At 44.6% G+C, this 19,244-nt stretch overlaps 1 protein-coding gene across 6 annotated transcripts in view; it reads right to left on the bottom strand.

The window, feature by feature from the left end:
- The window catches only part of ARHGAP26 (Rho GTPase activating protein 26), a 472,331-nt gene that overhangs the window by 320,576 nt on the left and 132,511 nt on the right, over positions 1–19,244 (bottom strand). For 5 of the 6 annotated variants that reach the window (XR_010942153.1, XM_067732119.1, XM_067732120.1 and 2 more), the window contains exons 6-9: positions 16,308–16,418; positions 9,002–9,106; positions 7,427–7,556; positions 3,783–3,883 (exon numbers count right to left, since the gene is read on the bottom strand). Coding sequence is in view for 5 of the 6 variants with exons in the window: in XM_067732119.1 (XP_067588220.1) it covers positions 3,783–3,883; positions 7,427–7,556; positions 9,002–9,106; positions 16,308–16,418 (447 nt within the window). In the remaining variant the exon portion in view is untranslated. The remainder of the gene's footprint in view (positions 1–3,782; positions 3,884–7,426; positions 7,557–9,001; positions 9,107–16,307; positions 16,419–19,244) is intronic. The other variant, XM_067732122.1, reaches the window with a different exon arrangement.

Genomic DNA, 19,244 nt, shown 5'->3' with positions numbered 1-19,244 from the left:
ACAAATAAATGAAGAGTAACAACCGTAACAAACACTACAATAAAAGAGGCATGGGAAGCAGCCGCATAGCACAGGGAGATCAGCTCAGTGCTTTGTGACCACCTAGAGGGGTGGGATAGGGAGGGTGGGAGGGAGGGAGACGCAAGAGGGAAGAGACATGGGAACATATGTATATGTATAACTGATTCACTTTGTTAAAAAGCAGAAACTAACACACCATTGTAAAGCAATTATACGCCAATAAAGATGTAAAAAAAAAAAAAAAAAAAGAGGCATGCTGTGCTACAAACACCTACATTAAGGGGATGTGACCTCAGCAGGAAGGTCAGCAAAGGCTTTCTTGGGCTGAGACCCGAAGGATCTACAGGAGATAAAACCAGGAGCACAGATCAGGGGTGGAAAACAGCAGGTGGAAAGGCCCTGTGGTGGGGGCCCAGGGAGCCCTGGGGAACTGAAGGGAAGCCAGTGCGTCCGGAATCCCCGTGCAAGAGGGAAACTGGGCTGAGAAAGGGCTTGAGGGAAGCAGGGACCAGATCATGCAGACTGTGGTCTGTATACTGTGAGCAGTGGGAACGTATGAAGGGTTTCAAGCCAGGAAAGGGACGGGGTCAGCTCTGGGCTGCTCTAGGGCTCCCAAAGAGAGCACCCTCATCTCACAGGATAGAACGCGGGGAACTGTCTTTCACCACACACAGGCCTTGTCTCCAAGAGGATGCAGAAAATCCGCTCACATCTCCTGGACTGAAGCTAAGAGAAAAGCAGGTACTTTCAAAGGAAAATGATCCAAATGAAAGGGACAGGGAAGGAGAGACAGGGTGGACAAAGAGCGTGTTAGGAAAAGAAAACACCCTACATTCTACGTTAAGTCTGCCGCCAGCTCCTAGGAGAGCTTTGTACAAGCACACATACAATGACGTCACATGATTCTCCTGTATAAACTGAGCAGACATCACCGCTGGACAGCCAGTCTTCACATTTCCTCACCCTGACGATGAGGAAACAGAGTGGCGTCCTGGAAAACTATTATCTGACACATATACAGTATTATTCTCTTTGATTATGATGATGAACCTCAGAATCAGGAGATGTAGGCTCCAGAATCAGGGTTTGAGCACCGGTTCAAAGTAACTCTTTCCACATACATCCTTAGAAATCATTCTCTCTCTCCGACCCCCAATTTCCTCTTTTGTAAAGTAGGAAAAATGGATAAAACAGGATGATCAAGGACAATGTTTTAGAAAAATATAAAACAAAATCTAAATATAAGTAATTATTACTAGAAAAATTATTTCATATAATATCAAGCTCCTAATATGGCAGCCTCCATTACGTGTCAGGCTCAGTCCCAAGAAGTTTATATACACTGATGTATATAAACCTCTTAACAACTCAGTGAGGTGTTTCCTATTATCCCACTGACGTCTAAGGAGTCCCAAACACACACCATAATTCATCTCTGCCCTTCACTTTCAAGCATGGTAAGAAAGCAGTAGAGAAAATACAAGAGAGTTCTTCACTCCAGCTTTAGGAAAGCACAAGATAAATGGTCCCAAAATAAAGATTGTGTGAGAGAATGACTCAGTGAATCTGATTTCTAGGACTAGGAGTTAGAAAAGGACTATGACTTGACCCAAGAAAGGCAGACCTAACTCTATTTCCATTTCATGAATAGTAAGGAACTCCTATTAACAGAGATTTTTAATACTCCTTCTAACTCTGTAATTTCTCTATGTTTTGATATTTTCACATATCTGCTTTCCTGAGATTATTTATAAGTCAACTCTACCGCTAACAAGACACATTAAAAGAGCCTTGGCTAGGGCTTCCCTGGTGGCACAGTGGTTGAGAGTTCGCCTGCCGATGCAGAGGACGCGGGTTCGTGCCCGGGTCCGGAAGATCCCACATGCCACGAAGCGGCTGGGCCCGTGAGCCATGGCCGCTGAGCCTGCGCATCCGGAGCCTGTGCTCCGCAACGGGTGAGGCCACAACAGTGAGAGGCCCACGTACTGCAAAAAAAAAAAAAAAAAAAAAAAAGAGCCTTGGCTTTTTTTTGCCTTGATACAGGGAAGTACAGAGATGCTGATCAACTCCTGCATTGTGGTCTAAGAGAAAGAAAGCCAGAAAGAAAAACTGGAAATGGCAGAGAGCAAGGGGACAGCACGGGGGAGTAGCTAACAGTAATGACAACAGTGTGACATCACTGACCCGGGCAGTCCAACCTCAGGGCCAGTGCTCTTAGCCTCTACACTGTAATGCCCGCACATATGCAAACCCAACAGGATGCACAAAAATTTGCCACAGAGAAGAGGGCCAGGGTTGGAATACTTACAGAGGACTACTTTATCAACAGATTAGACACAGCCGAAAAATTATTTAAACTAAAGACAGAACAAAAGAAATTATCTAGAGCGGAGTCCAGAGATTCAAAGAAATGAAACATATAAATATTTTTGTTAAAAAATATTTAAATATCTCCAGAAGGAGATACTGAATAATAGAAAGAATGGGGAGGGGGGCAATATTCAACATGATAGTTGGTGAGAATTTTCCAAAGTTACTGAAAGACACCAATCCTCAAATCCAGAAAGGCCAAAATGCCTAAGCACAACAGATTGGGGAAAAAAAGAAAAAAAATCAGAGAAAGGACTGTCATAATGAAATGTAGAATACCAAAAGAACACAAAAAAGAAGATATTATGAGGAGCCAGAGAGAAAAGACAGATTACCTAAAAAGAAAATGCAGACAGACAGAGTACTCCCAGAGGAAAGGAGAACCACTGGGGCACAGCAAGGAGCTCCCAGCAGTGGGGACCCCGCAGATGCAGCCTGACTATCTCCTCCAAGGACGGCCACAAGAATACCTTCCATCCCACATGCTCTTCAATGCAATGTGACTTTGATACTCCGTTCATCAAGAGGCAGGGCCTATGTCCTCTCACACTGAAATTGGGTGGGCTTTTATGACTGTTTCAACCAACACATGGGGCCAACCTAAGGCAATATGACTTCTAAGCCTCGGTCATTAAAAGGTTTTGCAGGGTCTCCTTTTGTTGCTGGAATATTCACTCTTGAATCCTTTAGCTACCCTGAGGCTGCCATGCTGTGAGGAAACCCAAAATAGCCCACGTAGAGAGGCCAGAGGACAGGCCCTGAGACTATACAGAGCAAGAGGAAAAGAAGGAAGAGAATGGGAGAGGAGGTCAGGAGAAAGGAAGAGAGCTATATCTGACCAGCCCAGAGCTGCTTCAGACCCTTATGATCCAGCTCCAGTCACTATCTGATTGAAACAGCATAAGAAACCCTTAGCCCAAACTATCTATCCAAATGCTCCGCAAAGACCTTACCCACAGAAACTGTAGGAAATGCTAAAATGACGTGTTGTTTTCAAAGTCGCTACATTTTGGGGTGACCTGTTACACAGCAACAGATAATTGGGACATCTAAACTGCCAACTGGCAGCCCTCTGGGGTTGAGAGTGACAAGAATCAGTTTCACAGGATGAGGTCATCCAAGAATTTCTAGCATCTAAACACATTATACACACTTAACACTGTATATATGTGAAATACAAAAAGCTTTCTTAATTGCAGCTGCCAATGTAACTTAGTGCTCAAAATATTCATCTTGTTTTATTTACTTTTTCAGGTGCCATGCCTCCTGGAACTACTGTATAAAAATTAAGAAAATTACAGTGAAAATTGGAGGTGTTAACTTCAAACATGCATTATACTCATCATATGTTAACCAAGCAAATCAAGCATGAAATTTAAAAATGAACTCACCCCCTTTCCTCCTGACTTTTGGTCAAATGGTACCATGGTGATTTGTTTGGAATCCCGTTGATATGTACAGTAGTGCTTCACCCAGGAAGTTCCAAAATGACCTGCAAGGTAATATTCCCCATAAAACATCTCTACACGTCCACTGCATGCTGGAAAAACACACAACCAGTAACTCACAATGCTCACCTATCCTTAAACTGTTTCTAAGGGCGATATACTCTCCACACCAGCTAGACGTGAACAGGCAGAAATCTGATTCCACAAGCTGGAAATGGAACCAACCCAGGGCTTTCCCCAAGGACCAAGGAAGACTGTTTGCCACTAAATGCTGCATCCGATGGGTCTTAAAATATAAGGGAAGTAGAGGTTCCCTGGGGAAATTAATTCACTTTCCCATATTATCAATCTCCATCTGAAGTTTCCTTTCTCTCCCCTGACAGGAGTAAGATGACTGAGAAGGAACACAGAAAAGCTCCTCAAAGTGCTTGTCACTGTTCCCATCTGGTGCGATGGCTTCATGCTTCCCACACAGCTGTTCTGCGACCATGTGCACACACGTACAGGGGTTCTGACCTACTTCCAAACCCCTAATTTTTACTTTAGCAGAACTCAAGAAGATCTGAAAAGCAGACAAGGAAAACCCAGAGACACCAGACATGTGGAACAGAAGTAACTGTAAATGCTCAAATGTAATCTAAGGAGTTTGTCCCTCAAAATTATCCCTCAGGAAAGAGGCAGATGCCCTACAGACAAATTCTGACAGTATCTGATTTTATCAGGTGCCTGGCCAATTACCTTATTTCAAACAACGAAGTATTGTTATAGAAAGAAGGCCTGATTGGCATTATTAGCCTGCAAGGACCTCAATCAATACGAGTTCTGGATGCTTATAGACATCACATAGCAGATATGATTAAAAAACAATAATGATAACATGAAAACAGATTTAGCAGACACTTAATAATTATTTTTCAGGGTGTGAATGCCCATTGCAAGTGTTGGATGTCACTTAGTATACTTAAAAAGCAACAGAGTGTCTACCCTGGAGCATCAAGGACAAATGAAAACACCAACCATTCAACTGTGTTTCTGTGGCTTAGGGAATAAATTCCAGTGACAGCACAACACAAAGATTTCAAAAGTGCTGTATCTTGGACACTTTGAGCATCATAATAAACAAGGACAGTAATGGATTTAGCCTAATGAACAAAATGGGAACTCAAAAGTCCATACTGACAGTAGAAAGATGGATGGATAGACAGATGAAAGAAAGAAAGAGAGAGAGAGAGAGGGAGAGAGAGAAATAGAGAGAGAAAGAAAGAAAGGAAGGGAGGGAGGGAGGGAGGGAGGAAGGAAAGGAGAGAAGGAGGGAGGTAGAAAGCGGGAGGACACTTCCTTATAGCACACCGAAAGGCAACTAATAAATGTGGGGGGAGTGGCAGAGCTGCAAAATCACCATTTTGCGACCATCACAGTAAAGGTCAGTCCAGGCCAGGATTGTCAATGGATGCTAACTCCATGGAGGCAAAGTCTGATGAGGGAAGGGCACGGTCTTAAGGTGTCCGCCCCACAGACCGCTTATCAGTTACAAGGGAAACATAGTGACAGCACAGTGGGGAAAACAGAAAGTACCTTGACTGGGTGATCAAAATCAACAAGACCACGGAGGGCAGAGGAACATCCTTTGCTCCGGATGTGGCACCCGGGAAAAACACAGCATTACTTATGTAGGATTTGACCAGGGATGCATGACCTGAATCTAATCATGAGGAAACATCAGACACACCCACAATGAACAAATTCTATACAAGAACTGGCCAATATTCCTCAAAAACGTCAATGTCATCAGAGGAACTGTTCTAGGGTAAAGGAGACTATAGTTGTCATATGACAACTAAATGCTGTATAAGCTCCTGTACTGGAGGAAAACAAAATGCTCTATAAGGGCATCACTGGGACAACTGACAAAATGGGAATATGAAATATTGTTTAGATGAAATATCTTATCAACGTTAAATTTCCTGGATATGTAACTGTGGTTACATAAATGAATGTTTTGAGAAAATACACACTGAAGCCAAGAAGCATGGTATATGCAACCTGTTCTCAAATGGTTCATAAAAAATTATAATGTGTGTGTGTATGTGTGTGTGTGACTGTGATATGCACACACACCCATACAGAGAGAGAAAGAATGATCTAACTGGAAAAATGGTAAAAATTCGTGAATCTGGGTAAAGGTCATATGGTCGTTCTTTGTACTATTCTTGCAACTTTCTGTAAGTTTGAAACTACTTCAAAATAATGCTACAAAAACTTCCAAATTAAAAAAAAAAAGCTGTATTCTAATGATATGCTCTGGACCACTGTGTTGGAGAATCAAAATATGGTTCTAATGATAATCAAGACATTAATGTTGAAAAAACACATGAAGTGTTTGAATAAAATTGTGCAATGTCATGTGAGTGCTTATACTGACTTTACACGTAAGTGACCAATACTAATAAATTAAGTATTATAAGTGGACACTGAACTGTATTTTTATAGTCCTAAAAATTTTTATTTTCAAGTTGACTTAAAACTTTTGGGGATGGTCTTCTCATTGGGCAAAGAAGATACGACCATATCTTCAGGTATAACACACAACTAAAGTAGCTTCTGTTTTTTACAAGCCTTAACAGGCTCATACCTGCAAGAATAAGGGACATAAAACTCTCATCACAACTGATGATCCAACCTCCAACCCCATTACTACACCTCTGTCACCAGGGAACAATTTTAAGTCCAAGGAAATTTTTGAGTAATCACTAAATAGAATAATCACTGAAACTGAGTGTTTTGTTCCATTAGGAAGCAGATAGGAGTGAAGATATTTAACTAATCCTAAATCTACGGTGCCCAGCCAGAAAGCACAGGTGCGAGACTACAAGAAGAGCTACCCATTAAAGAAAAACAATGCACTTTCTTTCATCTCTAGCACCGCACGCATGAATTAAGTCTGCGAGTGCAACAGCCCAGTGCACGAATCTGAGTCATCGTTGTAAACTCTGGGTTAGCAGCACCTGGCACTTCTTTCCTTGATGTCATATGGGCAAGTCAATGGCTCTTCTTCCTGGCTCTTGAAGTGAGCTTTTGTTTCTACTTTTCATAAAATTTAAGTGTGTTGGAATGACAGGGGTTGAGGAGAAGAGAGAAAGGGCCTAAGTCATGATTGTTTGGGCCTTGCTGAAACAAGTCTCAAATGAAAACAAAATCACCAGCTATTAAGTCTACCGAAGGATATGACAATAAGGTCCAGCCAGCCAGACCTTTCCAAGGCCTCTACCCCAAGGGTATGGTATATAAAGCTACACTGAAGGTACAGGAACCTCAAGAGTAGAGTGACACCAGGGAGAGAAGGGGCACCGCAGAGCCTCAGTGAATTCCAGCTTGCAAGGCAATTCCCAGTTACAAAGGAAACGTAACACATCACTGGGAGGTAGACAAGACCCGGTGGACAGCATCTCTGCCCTAGGAAACCTAACTATAAAATCACTCTCCTTCATCGAAATACGTACTCCAGGCCAGGCACTACTGGATACACCCCCCAGCTCCTGGGGAAAAGGCAAGAGGACACCCACACCGCTGGCCGACCCAGCACTCACGTTTCTCCTGGACGTAGAGGTACCCTTCCATGGTGTAGGGACTGATGGTCTTGTGCTCGAGGGGATTCTCTTTCATCTTCTTCATCAGGGATTCCACTTCTGACCTGGTGCCTTCAAAGCGATTTCTTGTCTAGGATGAAAGGAATTTTATTCAAATCAAAGAAATGAAACCCTGTTCCCATCTCTAGCACTTCAGAACATCAACCTACAGAATTCTTAGATCTAAAACCAGGTAAGGAACATTCAGCCATCTAGGAATCAGGCAAAAATGTTCCCTTTTAAGAAATATACTTTGGCCTTAAAGCCCTATGTCAGAATGACTCTCAAACTCTAGGGACCATCAAAATCACCTGGGGAACGGCAGGAAATGCAAATGACCAGTTCTCACCCTGAAAGATAAGTTTAGCGCCTCTCAACCCAGACATGCGCATCCCAGGCCACTCTGACTCGGATGGTCCACAGCAGGGTACGCCCTCCACCTCCCTCCAGGACAGAGATGCTCTTTCTCCAGCTGTTTGCTGATGGCTCCCTCCTCAAATGGAGCTGCTTCACTTAAGGTTACCCCTCCCCCAGGGCACCCTGCACCCAGCAACTAGGCGAAGCCAGGGGCCAGGGACCATCCCAGCTCCAGGGGGCCCAGGGCATCGGCTGAGTCCTCGCCACTCAGCTTCTCCTCCGGCAGGGCCTGCTGCCCTCACTCTGTCACAGGTGCTTCTGCCAACACTGCCTCCGGGGGACCTGCTCTGTACAAATCTCCACTTCAGAGTCTGCCTTCTGAGGGACCCGGCCCAAGGGAAGCCATGCTTTGTGACAGCTCATCCAAGACCCTGCAAACTCCTGTTCTCTGAGGCACTGCAGGGAACCATGAGGGGGCAAGCTCAGGCTTCTTAAGGCATGCAGTCCAACCCGCACAGACACACTTGGGTTTATTTGGGCCCAGGATCATCCAGAGACAAAGACAACATGCAGATTAAAGTGGCCCCATCACACAGGGAAGAAGGGGGTTTGAGCCCCAGTGACCGCTAACCAGAGTCCTCAGCAGGATTCCGCACACGCAAAGGTCCTGCTGCTTACAATCTGGGAAGGGAGATTGGGAGTAAGGCACACCTACTTGGATCTCCTGGCAGCCTCACTGAGAGGTGAACAACAGCACATCCTTTGAGCCCAAGGCCAGCATGTGTACCCCATCCCCATCCCCTGAACACACACACTCTATGGTTTTATGGGGCCAGGTGGCTAGATGCACAGAGGGAGGCTAGGCTGGGTGGGGCTGGGACTTCCACTGCCAAAGGAAATCCTGATTCTGGCGTTACAGATTTAAAACATAAGCAGCAGCAGCATTTCCGAGAACATAAAAATAGTGCTTTGAAATAATGGAGGAGAGGATGATGTTCTAACCTGGGACCATCCAGCACCCTAGAAATGCCTGACCCCCACTGCCCTTTGAACCCAAGCAAGACCCATCCTCCCCACCTGCACATCAGTCCATTTAAGTGATCTGTATGCAACCAGACCCATACTTTGTTTTTCCTTCCCTTAGCGAGGGAACGGAAGCCTGTCCCCTCGCCTACTCACGTTCTGTATGCTGATAGTCAACTGCGTCTTGAAGTCGTTGAAGTCCTTGGCCAGTTCATAACCATGGTGATAGAAAGTGAAGAGTCCTTGTAGGAATGCCAGTAGCTGTAATGAAGGCAGAAGGGCAAACTTAACATAGGCAGGTTCAAAAGGTACCACGGAGCTGTATCTGAGTTCCCAGCCCCGGTTTGAAAGTCTAGAATAAGGTAATAATAATGACTATCGTTTACTGAGCACTTCTTACATGCCAGGCACTGTAACTTCATATGCCCTGTGTCTCACTGAATATTCATAACAACCTATGAAATGAATACTGCTATCATCTCCAACTTATCAGTAAGGAAGCAGATTCAAAGAGGTTAACTAACTTGCCCCAAAACACACAGGAAGTGGCAGCCAGGATTTGAAACCAGGCCTCCTGGCACCAACATCCAAGCTCTTCCCCTGTGAAGCCTCATCACCTCCTAAGAAAATTACTTCTTCAGAAGCTGAAGACCAGGGCTCCCACTCACTCAGTCTCCTTCTAGTATATTCATAATATCAGGTTATCACGCAGAAGGGTGTGGTTATGTTGATAACCAACAAGGAAGGGAGAAAAGGAAGCTGGTGTGTCCTGAGTCTGCAGTCTAACAGGCAAAGTCAAATCAAAGAAAATCACCCAGATCAGATTTCAGCTCAAGCATGTTTCTGTACTTTCCAGAAGCTCTCCAAAAGTAAACACTCTGGACTCCTTTATTAAAATAATCTCATGTTCCCACATTTTCATTTAGGTGGTTTCCCTAAATTCTCACTTAAAAGTGTCACAGCCTAAAAGGTAAGCCCATTCCTTGTTTAGTCTTGTCTTTAGTGAAGAGTGAAAACATCTGTTCACTACAATTCTCACAACATGCCTTCATATACTTAAAAACCATTAATGTCCCCACCCTGAGCCCCTGCCAGCCTTCCCTTCTCCAAGCTAAATAAACGTTCCTGCCGTCTCTCCCCCCAGTGCCCATATGTAAACCTCACTGTTGTTATGCTTCCCTGGCCCCTTCCCAAGCTCTACATATCCTGTCTCAGTCCCAAATCTCAACCTGAAGACAGGATTATAGTTAAAGCCTGAACAAGGTTCAGAAGAACCAGAACCTCACCTCCATCACAAGCCCAGTTCTACTACATTTGGAGACCAGCCCCATTCTAACTTGAACTTCTCAATGCCAACTCACACCGTCTGAGTTGTCCCCTCTGACCTGCCTCAAATACGTGTTACACCAAGACACAGCTGCACCACTTTATATTGTTGTGTTTAATCTTCTAGTCCTTAAATGAACATACCTTTACTTATTAAACACAATCTCACTTTGTTTCACCTACTCTCCTTTTTTGAGCAGCAGCCCTAATAATGAGAGTAAAGGAAACTCTCACACTTTGCTTGTGGCAGGAACGGTAAGCACCGAGGTATATACTGACCTGTCTTCAGACAAAGCCACATGCCCAGCCCACTTTATCAAAGAGCTCTGCACTGGAAAGTCAGGCAAAACCCCAGTTTATAACAATGTGATCCCTTGACTTCCTGCTGCCATTGTCCCTGGAGCATCTGTTCCCTTAGATCCTTACAGGAGGAGAGGGAACAGGCACTGCTGGGTCCTCTGGCTATAAAAACATCTAGAGGCACCATATATACACCCTTCACCTAAATTAAGGAATGGGTGGTAAGCCACAGAGAGTCACCAAAGACTAATAATGAACTCTTTTCTTCAAAGATGACCAAAGTCTTTGCAAAGTCCTCTATGTAAAATACATTTTTGAGAACGTGGCCCACACTTTTCCTTCTAAATGGCTCCAGTAATGGAGAAGAAGGAGCGCTTATGCCAAACCTAGTGCCAGTATTCACAAGGACAACAGTCCTCTCTTATCTCTTCCCTCCCTGTTGTCCTTGAAGGCTGCGCCCCATCGCTTTTCCAGGGCACTGAGTCACCCTCTAGTGGAGAATAATGCAGAAGATAAGCAGCTGATTCTCGAGTCATCCCTTCTATTAACGCTGATTTATGCTGCACTTACAGTCAACAGGGCCTCTCTTACTCAAGGTAATTAACTATCTCAAACAGCTTGCTAAGATGCCACCTGGGTATACACACAAGCACTCCAAAGGCAGAGAGCTGCCAATGTTTATTTTGGTTTTCACTTCCTCTGGTATCATGGCTGATTGTCCATTTTTTCTACAGGAAATGATGCCTTAGGTATTGTTATCTTTGGGCCACTTCCTTCCTTCTCCCCTCACAGCATCTTTCGTCCCCTCCCCTACCTCCCACACACTGTATGAATCTTTGAACCTATGACCCCAAGGGAAATGAAAGTCCACTGCTCAGGGAGCTGGGCACGGCCCACAGAAGGACCCCCGAGATGCAAGGATCTGTCTGCCTCAAAGAAATGGTTCTACTCACACGCACAGAGGAAGCGCCTGCTGTAGCCTCACCTGGTTATCAGGTAAGAGAAGCCAGCATGTCCACCCAGGCTCCTCCCTGGACAGCCAGGCATGCAATCACAGCATGACAAAGCAAATGCCAGAGGAAGACCCTCCCAACCCTCCTCTGCCTTCTGCCCCTTCCTTGTTTTCCTCTGAGAATAACTGTAAGAAAATTTATTCCTATTTCCTAGCTGATAACACAGATTTTTTAAAAAATAATAAACAAAAATGTAACTGCGTTATTAGTGATGGTTACAATCTTCTGGACTACGTGATAAATTTAAGGTTTTTTTCCATTTATAGAATAGAGCTACTGTTTTGGGTTGAATTTTTTCCCCCAAACCCAAAAGATACAAAGTCCTAAACCCTGGTATTTCAGAATGTGATTTTATGTGGAAATAGGGTCTGTACAGAGATAATCAAGTTAAAATGAATCCATTCGGCCCTAATCAAAAATGACTGGTGTCCTTAGAAAGGGGGGAAATTTGGACACAGTAACAAACACAGAGAGAAGATAGTCCTGTGAAAATCAGGAACTGAAGTGAGGCATCTATAAAACAAGGAATGACACATACTGCCAGGAAACCACCAGAAGCTAGGAAGAGGAAAGGAAGGATTTTTCCTTACAGGTTTCAGGGGCAGCAGGGCCATGCTGACCTTGATCTCAGACCTTTAGGCTCTAGAACTATGAGACAATACATTTCTGTTGTTCTGAGGCACCCAGTTTGTGGTACTTTGTGACAGCATCTCTAGCAGAAGAATACAGCTACCAAGAACCATTCATTCACACTGACGAAGAGAAGGGCAGCCAGTAAAGGGATGAAAAGCTGGGCTGGGTAAGCCAGGTAACTCCCTTCAACTTGTCTTTAACCTGTTACTGCAGTGGATTACGGTAGAGATTGAGATCATCTATGTAATGGGCTTAATTAGCACAGGTGTGCTGGCAGGGGCTGCTCAGCAAGAAGGACAGAATCAGACCGATGTGTCAGAAAAGGCACTGTGCTGACAGGGTCAGGACAGGATGCCACTGACCAAAGCGAAAGATGACAAGCTGCAATGGGGCGGAAGCCGTGAGAAAGGACAGGAAGGCACAGCACCAAGAAATACTCTGGAGGTGAAATTCAGAGGCTGTGGAGCGTGACGAACGTAGAGCGTGAGCTCTCTGCCGCAGTAGGTAACCTTCAATTAGGAAAACGCAGGCAACAGACGGAATATGGCTTCACCTTCATGACGCCAGTCGTGTCATTATCTACGATCCCAATCTCCAGAACATTTAGTACCTCAACAAGAAAATTAAGGTTTCCAGGGCACACAAAAATATACGGTTTAGATCCCAGAGTCTGATTTTTCTTCCTTCGCATACTAAAATTTTGTTTCTTTTTCTGAAGGTCAATAACTTCCGGCACTTGAAGTTACTTTCTAAGAAACAAACGAACATAGTCGATGTACATGGAGGTTCCTTGAATGGCTGGAAGATTCCCTTGACTGCAACCAACTCAACACATGAATATGCACACCAGGCACCCCAACAATTTAGTTCAATCGATTTTTTTGCTTGTTTCCTTTCCGCCCTTAAGTAGTCAAATGCTGTTTCATAGAGATTAAGAGTCAGACCACTACAGCTCTGCTATTTACTAGGTGTGACCTTGCAGAAGTAAATAAATGCGCTTCCATTTCTTTATCTGAAAACAAAAACAGTGCCTACCCTCAGAGACGATACAAGGATTGAATGACATAATGTGGTAAAGCACTTATTACTCACACAGAACATGACAGAGTCTCAGCTGATATCATCGACCGTTATTTCACCATCTTCTTTTGTACAATCTAGGCCAGCGGCTTAAACTTTAATGTGCAACAGAATCGCCTGGAAGGCTTACAAAAAAATAGACGACTGGGCCCTACCCACAAATTTCTGGTGTGGGGTAGAGCCTGAGAATTTGTATTTCTATGACTTTGAGAACCAGTGATCTGGTCAGTAGCGTTTTCATTGTGTGACTCTCTTCTCCCTACCCACAGCTCCAGCCACTCACCTGCCTATCAACTGGTGTGCTCAGAAACAAGAACTTCTATAGAAAAGTGAAGGTCACACATCTACATCCAACCTCTCCGCCAACTCATTTAACTTAACTCAGGACAAGCTCCTACCACTTTCTCTTCACTCTAACATGAGACCAGACCTTTTTTTCATTAGCTCTCCAGGTGCCTCACTTTATGACTTCAAAAACATCCGCAAACCACAATGGTTCTCTATTTTTTAAATCCCTCTGGTACATCCATCCTATGCATGCTGGCACTGAACTGCTTGCTACCTTGGCTAGCTCTTTACCATAGACACTGATTCCCCAAGGAGACTGTGAGCTCCTCAGTCAGACAGAGCAGCTGGGTCATCAGCATTTTCTATGCTATTCAGAAAATAAATGCTTTTACATTTACCAAGACTATATTAAACCAAGTAGGCCCTGTTAATACTGGCACTTGACTCATCTGCTCACTTGAGGAGACCCTGGGTGGCCAAAATTGATATATTCCTCTACTTCAGAATAAAAAATAATCGCTAACTGGGTCCTAATAAGCAATTATATAATAACTGGGTGTTACTTAGGTTAGCTCTATTCTAAGCATCTTACCTGGATAAACTCAGGTAATCCTCCCAACATCTTTATAAAAGTGGTATTATTATACCTATTTCACAGAGGGGAAAACTAACGCTCAAAAAATAACTTCCCCCAGAATGCATAGCTGGAAAATGGCTGAGCTGGGATTTAAATGCAGGCAGTCTGGTTCTAGAGCCCTTGACGATGATGCTACACTGCCTCTCAAAAACCCTAAGACACTGATATACTACGGTAGCATGCCAGGAAACAGAAGGATAAATCTTTATAGATTTCTTTAAAAAAAAAAAAAAAAAAGAGGAGGAAGAAAGGTAGGAGGAGGATACGGTGGGGGAGGAGGAGAGGAAAGCCCACCTAGATGAGCAGAGTCAACCAGCTGAGCCCAGCCTAGACTAGATGAACCCCACAGATGCGTAAGAAATAAACGTCTATTGTTGTATAAGGTTTTATGGTTATCTGTTAGCCAGCAAAAGCTAACAGATATGATATCTGATTCACTCTATGGAGACATCAAAATGGACACACAAAAAAACAACTCAAAAATAGGATGGGTCAATTAAAATGCAACTCATCAAAATCAGGTATTTACAGAATAATATCGAACAAAGTATACATAAAGATTATGAGAATCACACTGGTTTTTTTTCCTCTAGAAGTTCTAGTAAAAGCAAGTGAAAAGGCCAAAGGCTAATTCTTCATGACAGCATTTGAATTCCTGCTCCAGCCACGAGAGAGATGAGACTTTCTTTTAGTCAACCTGTGATTGAATGGCTAGTTTTAACACCTCTGGGCCCCAAGCAGGGAAATCAACAAGCTTGCTTTCTCTGACAGATGGCTTTCCCCATCTCACAGACCCTGCAGAAAGATGTGGATTTTGACCTGAGATCTTGGCAGAGATCATTGCTGGAAAGGAAGCTGGCTCTAAAGTTTCCCTTATTCAGATAAGACTGAGGTAATTAATAGCTTTGAAGAATCTGCCAGATGACATGGCTGGGAGTAGACTCCCAAGATCAAAATAGCTCCAGCAAAGTAAAAGATGGACGCAACAAATTCCAAGGCCAAATGTTGTCTTGAAACTACCAGTAAGTCTACGTGCCTAAAAAGCATCCTCAAAGTTTATAAATTAGAAACGGCACAGAACATTCTTGACCAAAAAGAGCAGTCACTTTCTTTCAATTTCTTATAGTTTTGTTATTTGCTTAAGAAAATCACTTTTTTTTTTTTTTTTTTTGCGGTATGTGGGCCTCTCACTGTTGTGGTCTCTCCCGTTGCGGAGCACAGGCTCTGGACGCGCAGGCTCAGCAGCCATGGCTCACGGGACCAACCGCTCCGCGGCATGTGGGATCCTCCCGGACCAGGGCACGAACCCATGTCCCCTGCATCGGCAGGCGGACTCTCAACCACTGCGCCACCAGGGAAGCCCCGAAAATCACCTTCTTAAATCTAGGTAGGTAATCTCATTTGTATAGAGACCCCAGGCTTGGGTCTAGATCAGAGGTTGCATTCAGCTGAAAACTTCAAGATCTGCAAGAGTTTTAAATTGAGGCCCACATGCTTATTTGGTGTTTCCATGGATTCTGAACACTAGTGCCACAGAGGGATAGAGCAATACCACATCTGCACAAAACCACAACCACATTGGGGTGGCCTAAGCTACAGCCAGACGTGTCCCCACATTGCAACCCTTCATGCCCAATGGAACATTCTGTCCAAGTCCAAATCCCATCACGATTCACTCAGAACGATCTCCATGCTGCTTGGTTATAACAAACTTAGAGTGAGAAACTGCTTTATATCGCATCTTTTAATACATGCCTGGGATAAGGAGGGGCTTTGAACTTAGGAGGCAAAAAGAGAATGGTTTCCTTGGGTTACTGCTACACTTGCGTTACTTGAAGGAAAGAAGAAGCAGGGAAGGAAGGAGGAAAGTTAAGGTGTCATCACTATTGTTTGGCAAGATGAAAACTCCTCCCCTCCCCTACTTTGACTTGGAAACCAACCAGCACAACGCAAGGTAGCTAGAGGATGGAACCATTGCTGAATGCTCTACACCCATGTCTGTGGTTGTCCTGGGAAGAGCCCGGGGTAGCCAGTTGACCAAGCACTGTTACTAGCAGAAGGCACAGCATCAGGGCTGGTCAATCTCTTCATTAACAACTTAGAGCATTTCGTCATCTAGGTAGTTGGAATGAGGGGTGGGAGATGAAAGTCTGGGTACACAGTGAAACCTCGAGCATCTACTTACAGGCTCCACAAACTCAAACATCTTTCTCTCTTGGACTTCTTGCACCTTGAAGACATACTCCAGGGATACTTCATAGAAATGCTGCCGGACCAGGTCCACTTGGCTGTCTGCCTACAAACAAGATGGAATTTCAGAGAAAAATCAGGTCACTATCTGAGGAGAGGATTCAGCAAGCAGGCAAAAAAAATCTCTGGAGATGGTTTTTAAAAACAAATCCAGTAGCATGAAGCAGAAATAAGAACAATGATCATGGTTACCCGAGCGCTAATTTTGTGCCAGGAACCATGCCCATAAAGCTGTACATCAGGGCTTCCCTGGTGGCGCAGTGGTTGAGAGTCCGCCTGCCGATACAGGGGACACGGGTTCGTGCCCCGGTCTGGGAGGGTCCCACGTGCCGCGGAGCGGCTGGGCCTGTGGGCCATGGCCACTGGGCCTGCGCATCCGGAGCCTGTGCTCCGCAAATGAGAGAGGCCACAGCAGTGAGAGGCCTGCGTACCGCAAAAAAAGAAAAAAAAAAAAGCTGTGCAGCATTACCTTATTCAATCCTCATTATACTTTCAGTTATTTAACCCTCATTACGCTCCTAAAAAGAAGATATCCTTACCCGTAATTTACAGGAAGTAAATGAAATCTGCTAACGTTAAGGAACCTGACCTAGTTGGTACGAGGCAGAGCTGGGATTTCTGTCCTGGCTGATCTGCCTCCAAGACCCCTGCACATTCCTAAACCACTAGACTCTACCGCCTACCCACACCCTAGGCCGACCTAAGTTCCATGCAAGACAGATTTTTAAAGAGAAAAAGAAAACATGCAGGGCCATCCTCCTCCCATCCTTCTAAATGAACAAAACAACCTGATAGGGGGTAGGGGACCTCAGAAAAGAACATTTTCACACGGTCGCACATACTTTCTTTGGACGAGGATGAACTATTAGTTTACCCCAAGCAGAGTAATTACATTGCTGCCTCGGAACCTCACCTCCCTCTCTGTGCAGGTGTGTGGGCTGTAAAGGTCCACACCTGGCTACAATTAAGTCACTGATCTGGGATCCAGAACCCAGGGGAGAAAATGAGCATGTGTGGAGTAGCAAGATGCTGTGCTGGGAAGTACCTTAACTCTCACTATAAAGCTCTTACCCTTTCCACTCTTTTCTTTAGAAATGAAGTATGTCATTCGATAACATACTTTACAAAGACAAAGCCCCCAAAGGAGTATTTCTTTCAGTGTTCCTTTGTCAAGATTCCTGCAGAACAAAACTGGGACAGACCTTTTACTTCATTATACCAAATATGGTATTGCTAACCTGACATCTTAAGGAGCTGGCCAATCATTCATTCATTCATTCATGGAGTTCACAGCATGATGAGGAAAAGAGATAATTAAATAATCATGTAAATAAAAAGAAAATGACAAACTCTGGACAAGCACAAGGCGCCATGAAACAACCCAAAAGACTCCATTCAAGTCTCCTGCTAGCAACTTTCTCGCGGGGCAACTTCCATATTAATATGCAGAAGGCAGTCCCCTAAGTAACAGCTGCACAAAACCAAAATGAAGGGCTAAGCCTGGGGGCATCACCTAAGCCTCCAAGCAGGAGAGCTGATGTCTGAGCACTGACAGAGCTTTATTTGGAGACCCCGTTTCAGAAAGTGCTTGCACCACGCCCCCTGCCAGGTGTAGCCGGTGGACCAGTGCCTGACACACCTTCCACCTGGGCTCCTGCCGGCTAAGGCCCGTTAAGTCCCTGTAGTCCTTCATTTCTCATAGTGCAAATCCAACACACTTACACCTAGGGACGTATCTATTTCCCTGACCTCCCCCACACCCCCGATACATCCTCTCTGCTTGGGCTTGCCAAGTGAGACACAACAGAAATAAAAGTCATTCGGAAAAGCTGCAAGTTAGGCAGGGCTGGAGAAGCCAGGAGCAAAGTCCTCTGAGAAGAAGCGCAGAGCCCAGCGTCAGTGAGAGAGCCAGGAGAGCAACAATCTGGGTGGGAGTTGCAGTTCTATCATCTTCTAGCCGGTGGGACCCGCTCCAGTCACTTATCCTCTCCCGGCCTCTTCCCCACACCTGAAGGCTGGAGATGTTATGATCTGCCCTTGCTCTGAGTAGAGCTGTTTCAAAGAGAAAATGAGCTAAAGGATGTGGACATTTGAAAACCAGGAAGTGTTCTGTGCACACTGGGGGTTATCACCAGGGACATCTGAGCAGATGGGCTGTAATCCCTGCTCCTACCCTAAGCCAGCCACATCTTCTCTGGGCGGTTCCAACCCTCGCCTCACCGGCCTCCCTGCTTGCTTTCTCTGCTCCCGCAATCCAGCCTCCACCCAGCAGCCAGAATACCTTTCCTTAATCTCCATCAGCTGTTCTCACAGCTCCTTCAACACCTCCCCCTGGCCTCTCCCATGGTCTGAAGACCCTGAGGAACCGGCCCAGCCCTCCTTCCCTACCCCTCTCCCACTGAGCTCCAGCTGGGGCTCCTAGCTACCCTCGGACACTCCGAACTCTTTCTTGCCATGCAATCTTTGCACTTGCTCTTCCTTCTGCCTGAAAACCTCTTCCCCTAGATAAATATTCAATTTTTTTAAACTTTAATGCACAGTAAGAAATACCTTTTACATTATGACCCAATAAACAAACATTTATAATTAGGTGCAACATACTTTCATATTTTTCACTCTAGTCTAGCCTATTCTATGTCATGACCCAGTAACTCAGATCTTATGACACACCCATAATTTAAAGAACATTGTCCTAGCTTTTCACCCAGCTTGCTCTTTCTCTTCATTCTGGTCTCCATTCAAATGTCACCTCTTTAGAGAAGCCTACAATGACGTTATTTTAGGTATGTTACCCCAGGGAGTCTCTATCCTATCTCCCAATTTATTTCCTTATCACTACATGAAATTCTTACTTATTTCTCTCTCTTTTCAT

The sequence above is a fragment of the Pseudorca crassidens genome, chromosome 3, assembly GCF_039906515.1.
Source record: "Pseudorca crassidens isolate mPseCra1 chromosome 3, mPseCra1.hap1, whole genome shotgun sequence".
In the NCBI taxonomy this organism is placed as follows: Eukaryota; Metazoa; Chordata; class Mammalia; order Artiodactyla; family Delphinidae; genus Pseudorca; species Pseudorca crassidens.
This window is presented reverse-complemented; position numbering and strand designations above follow the sequence as displayed.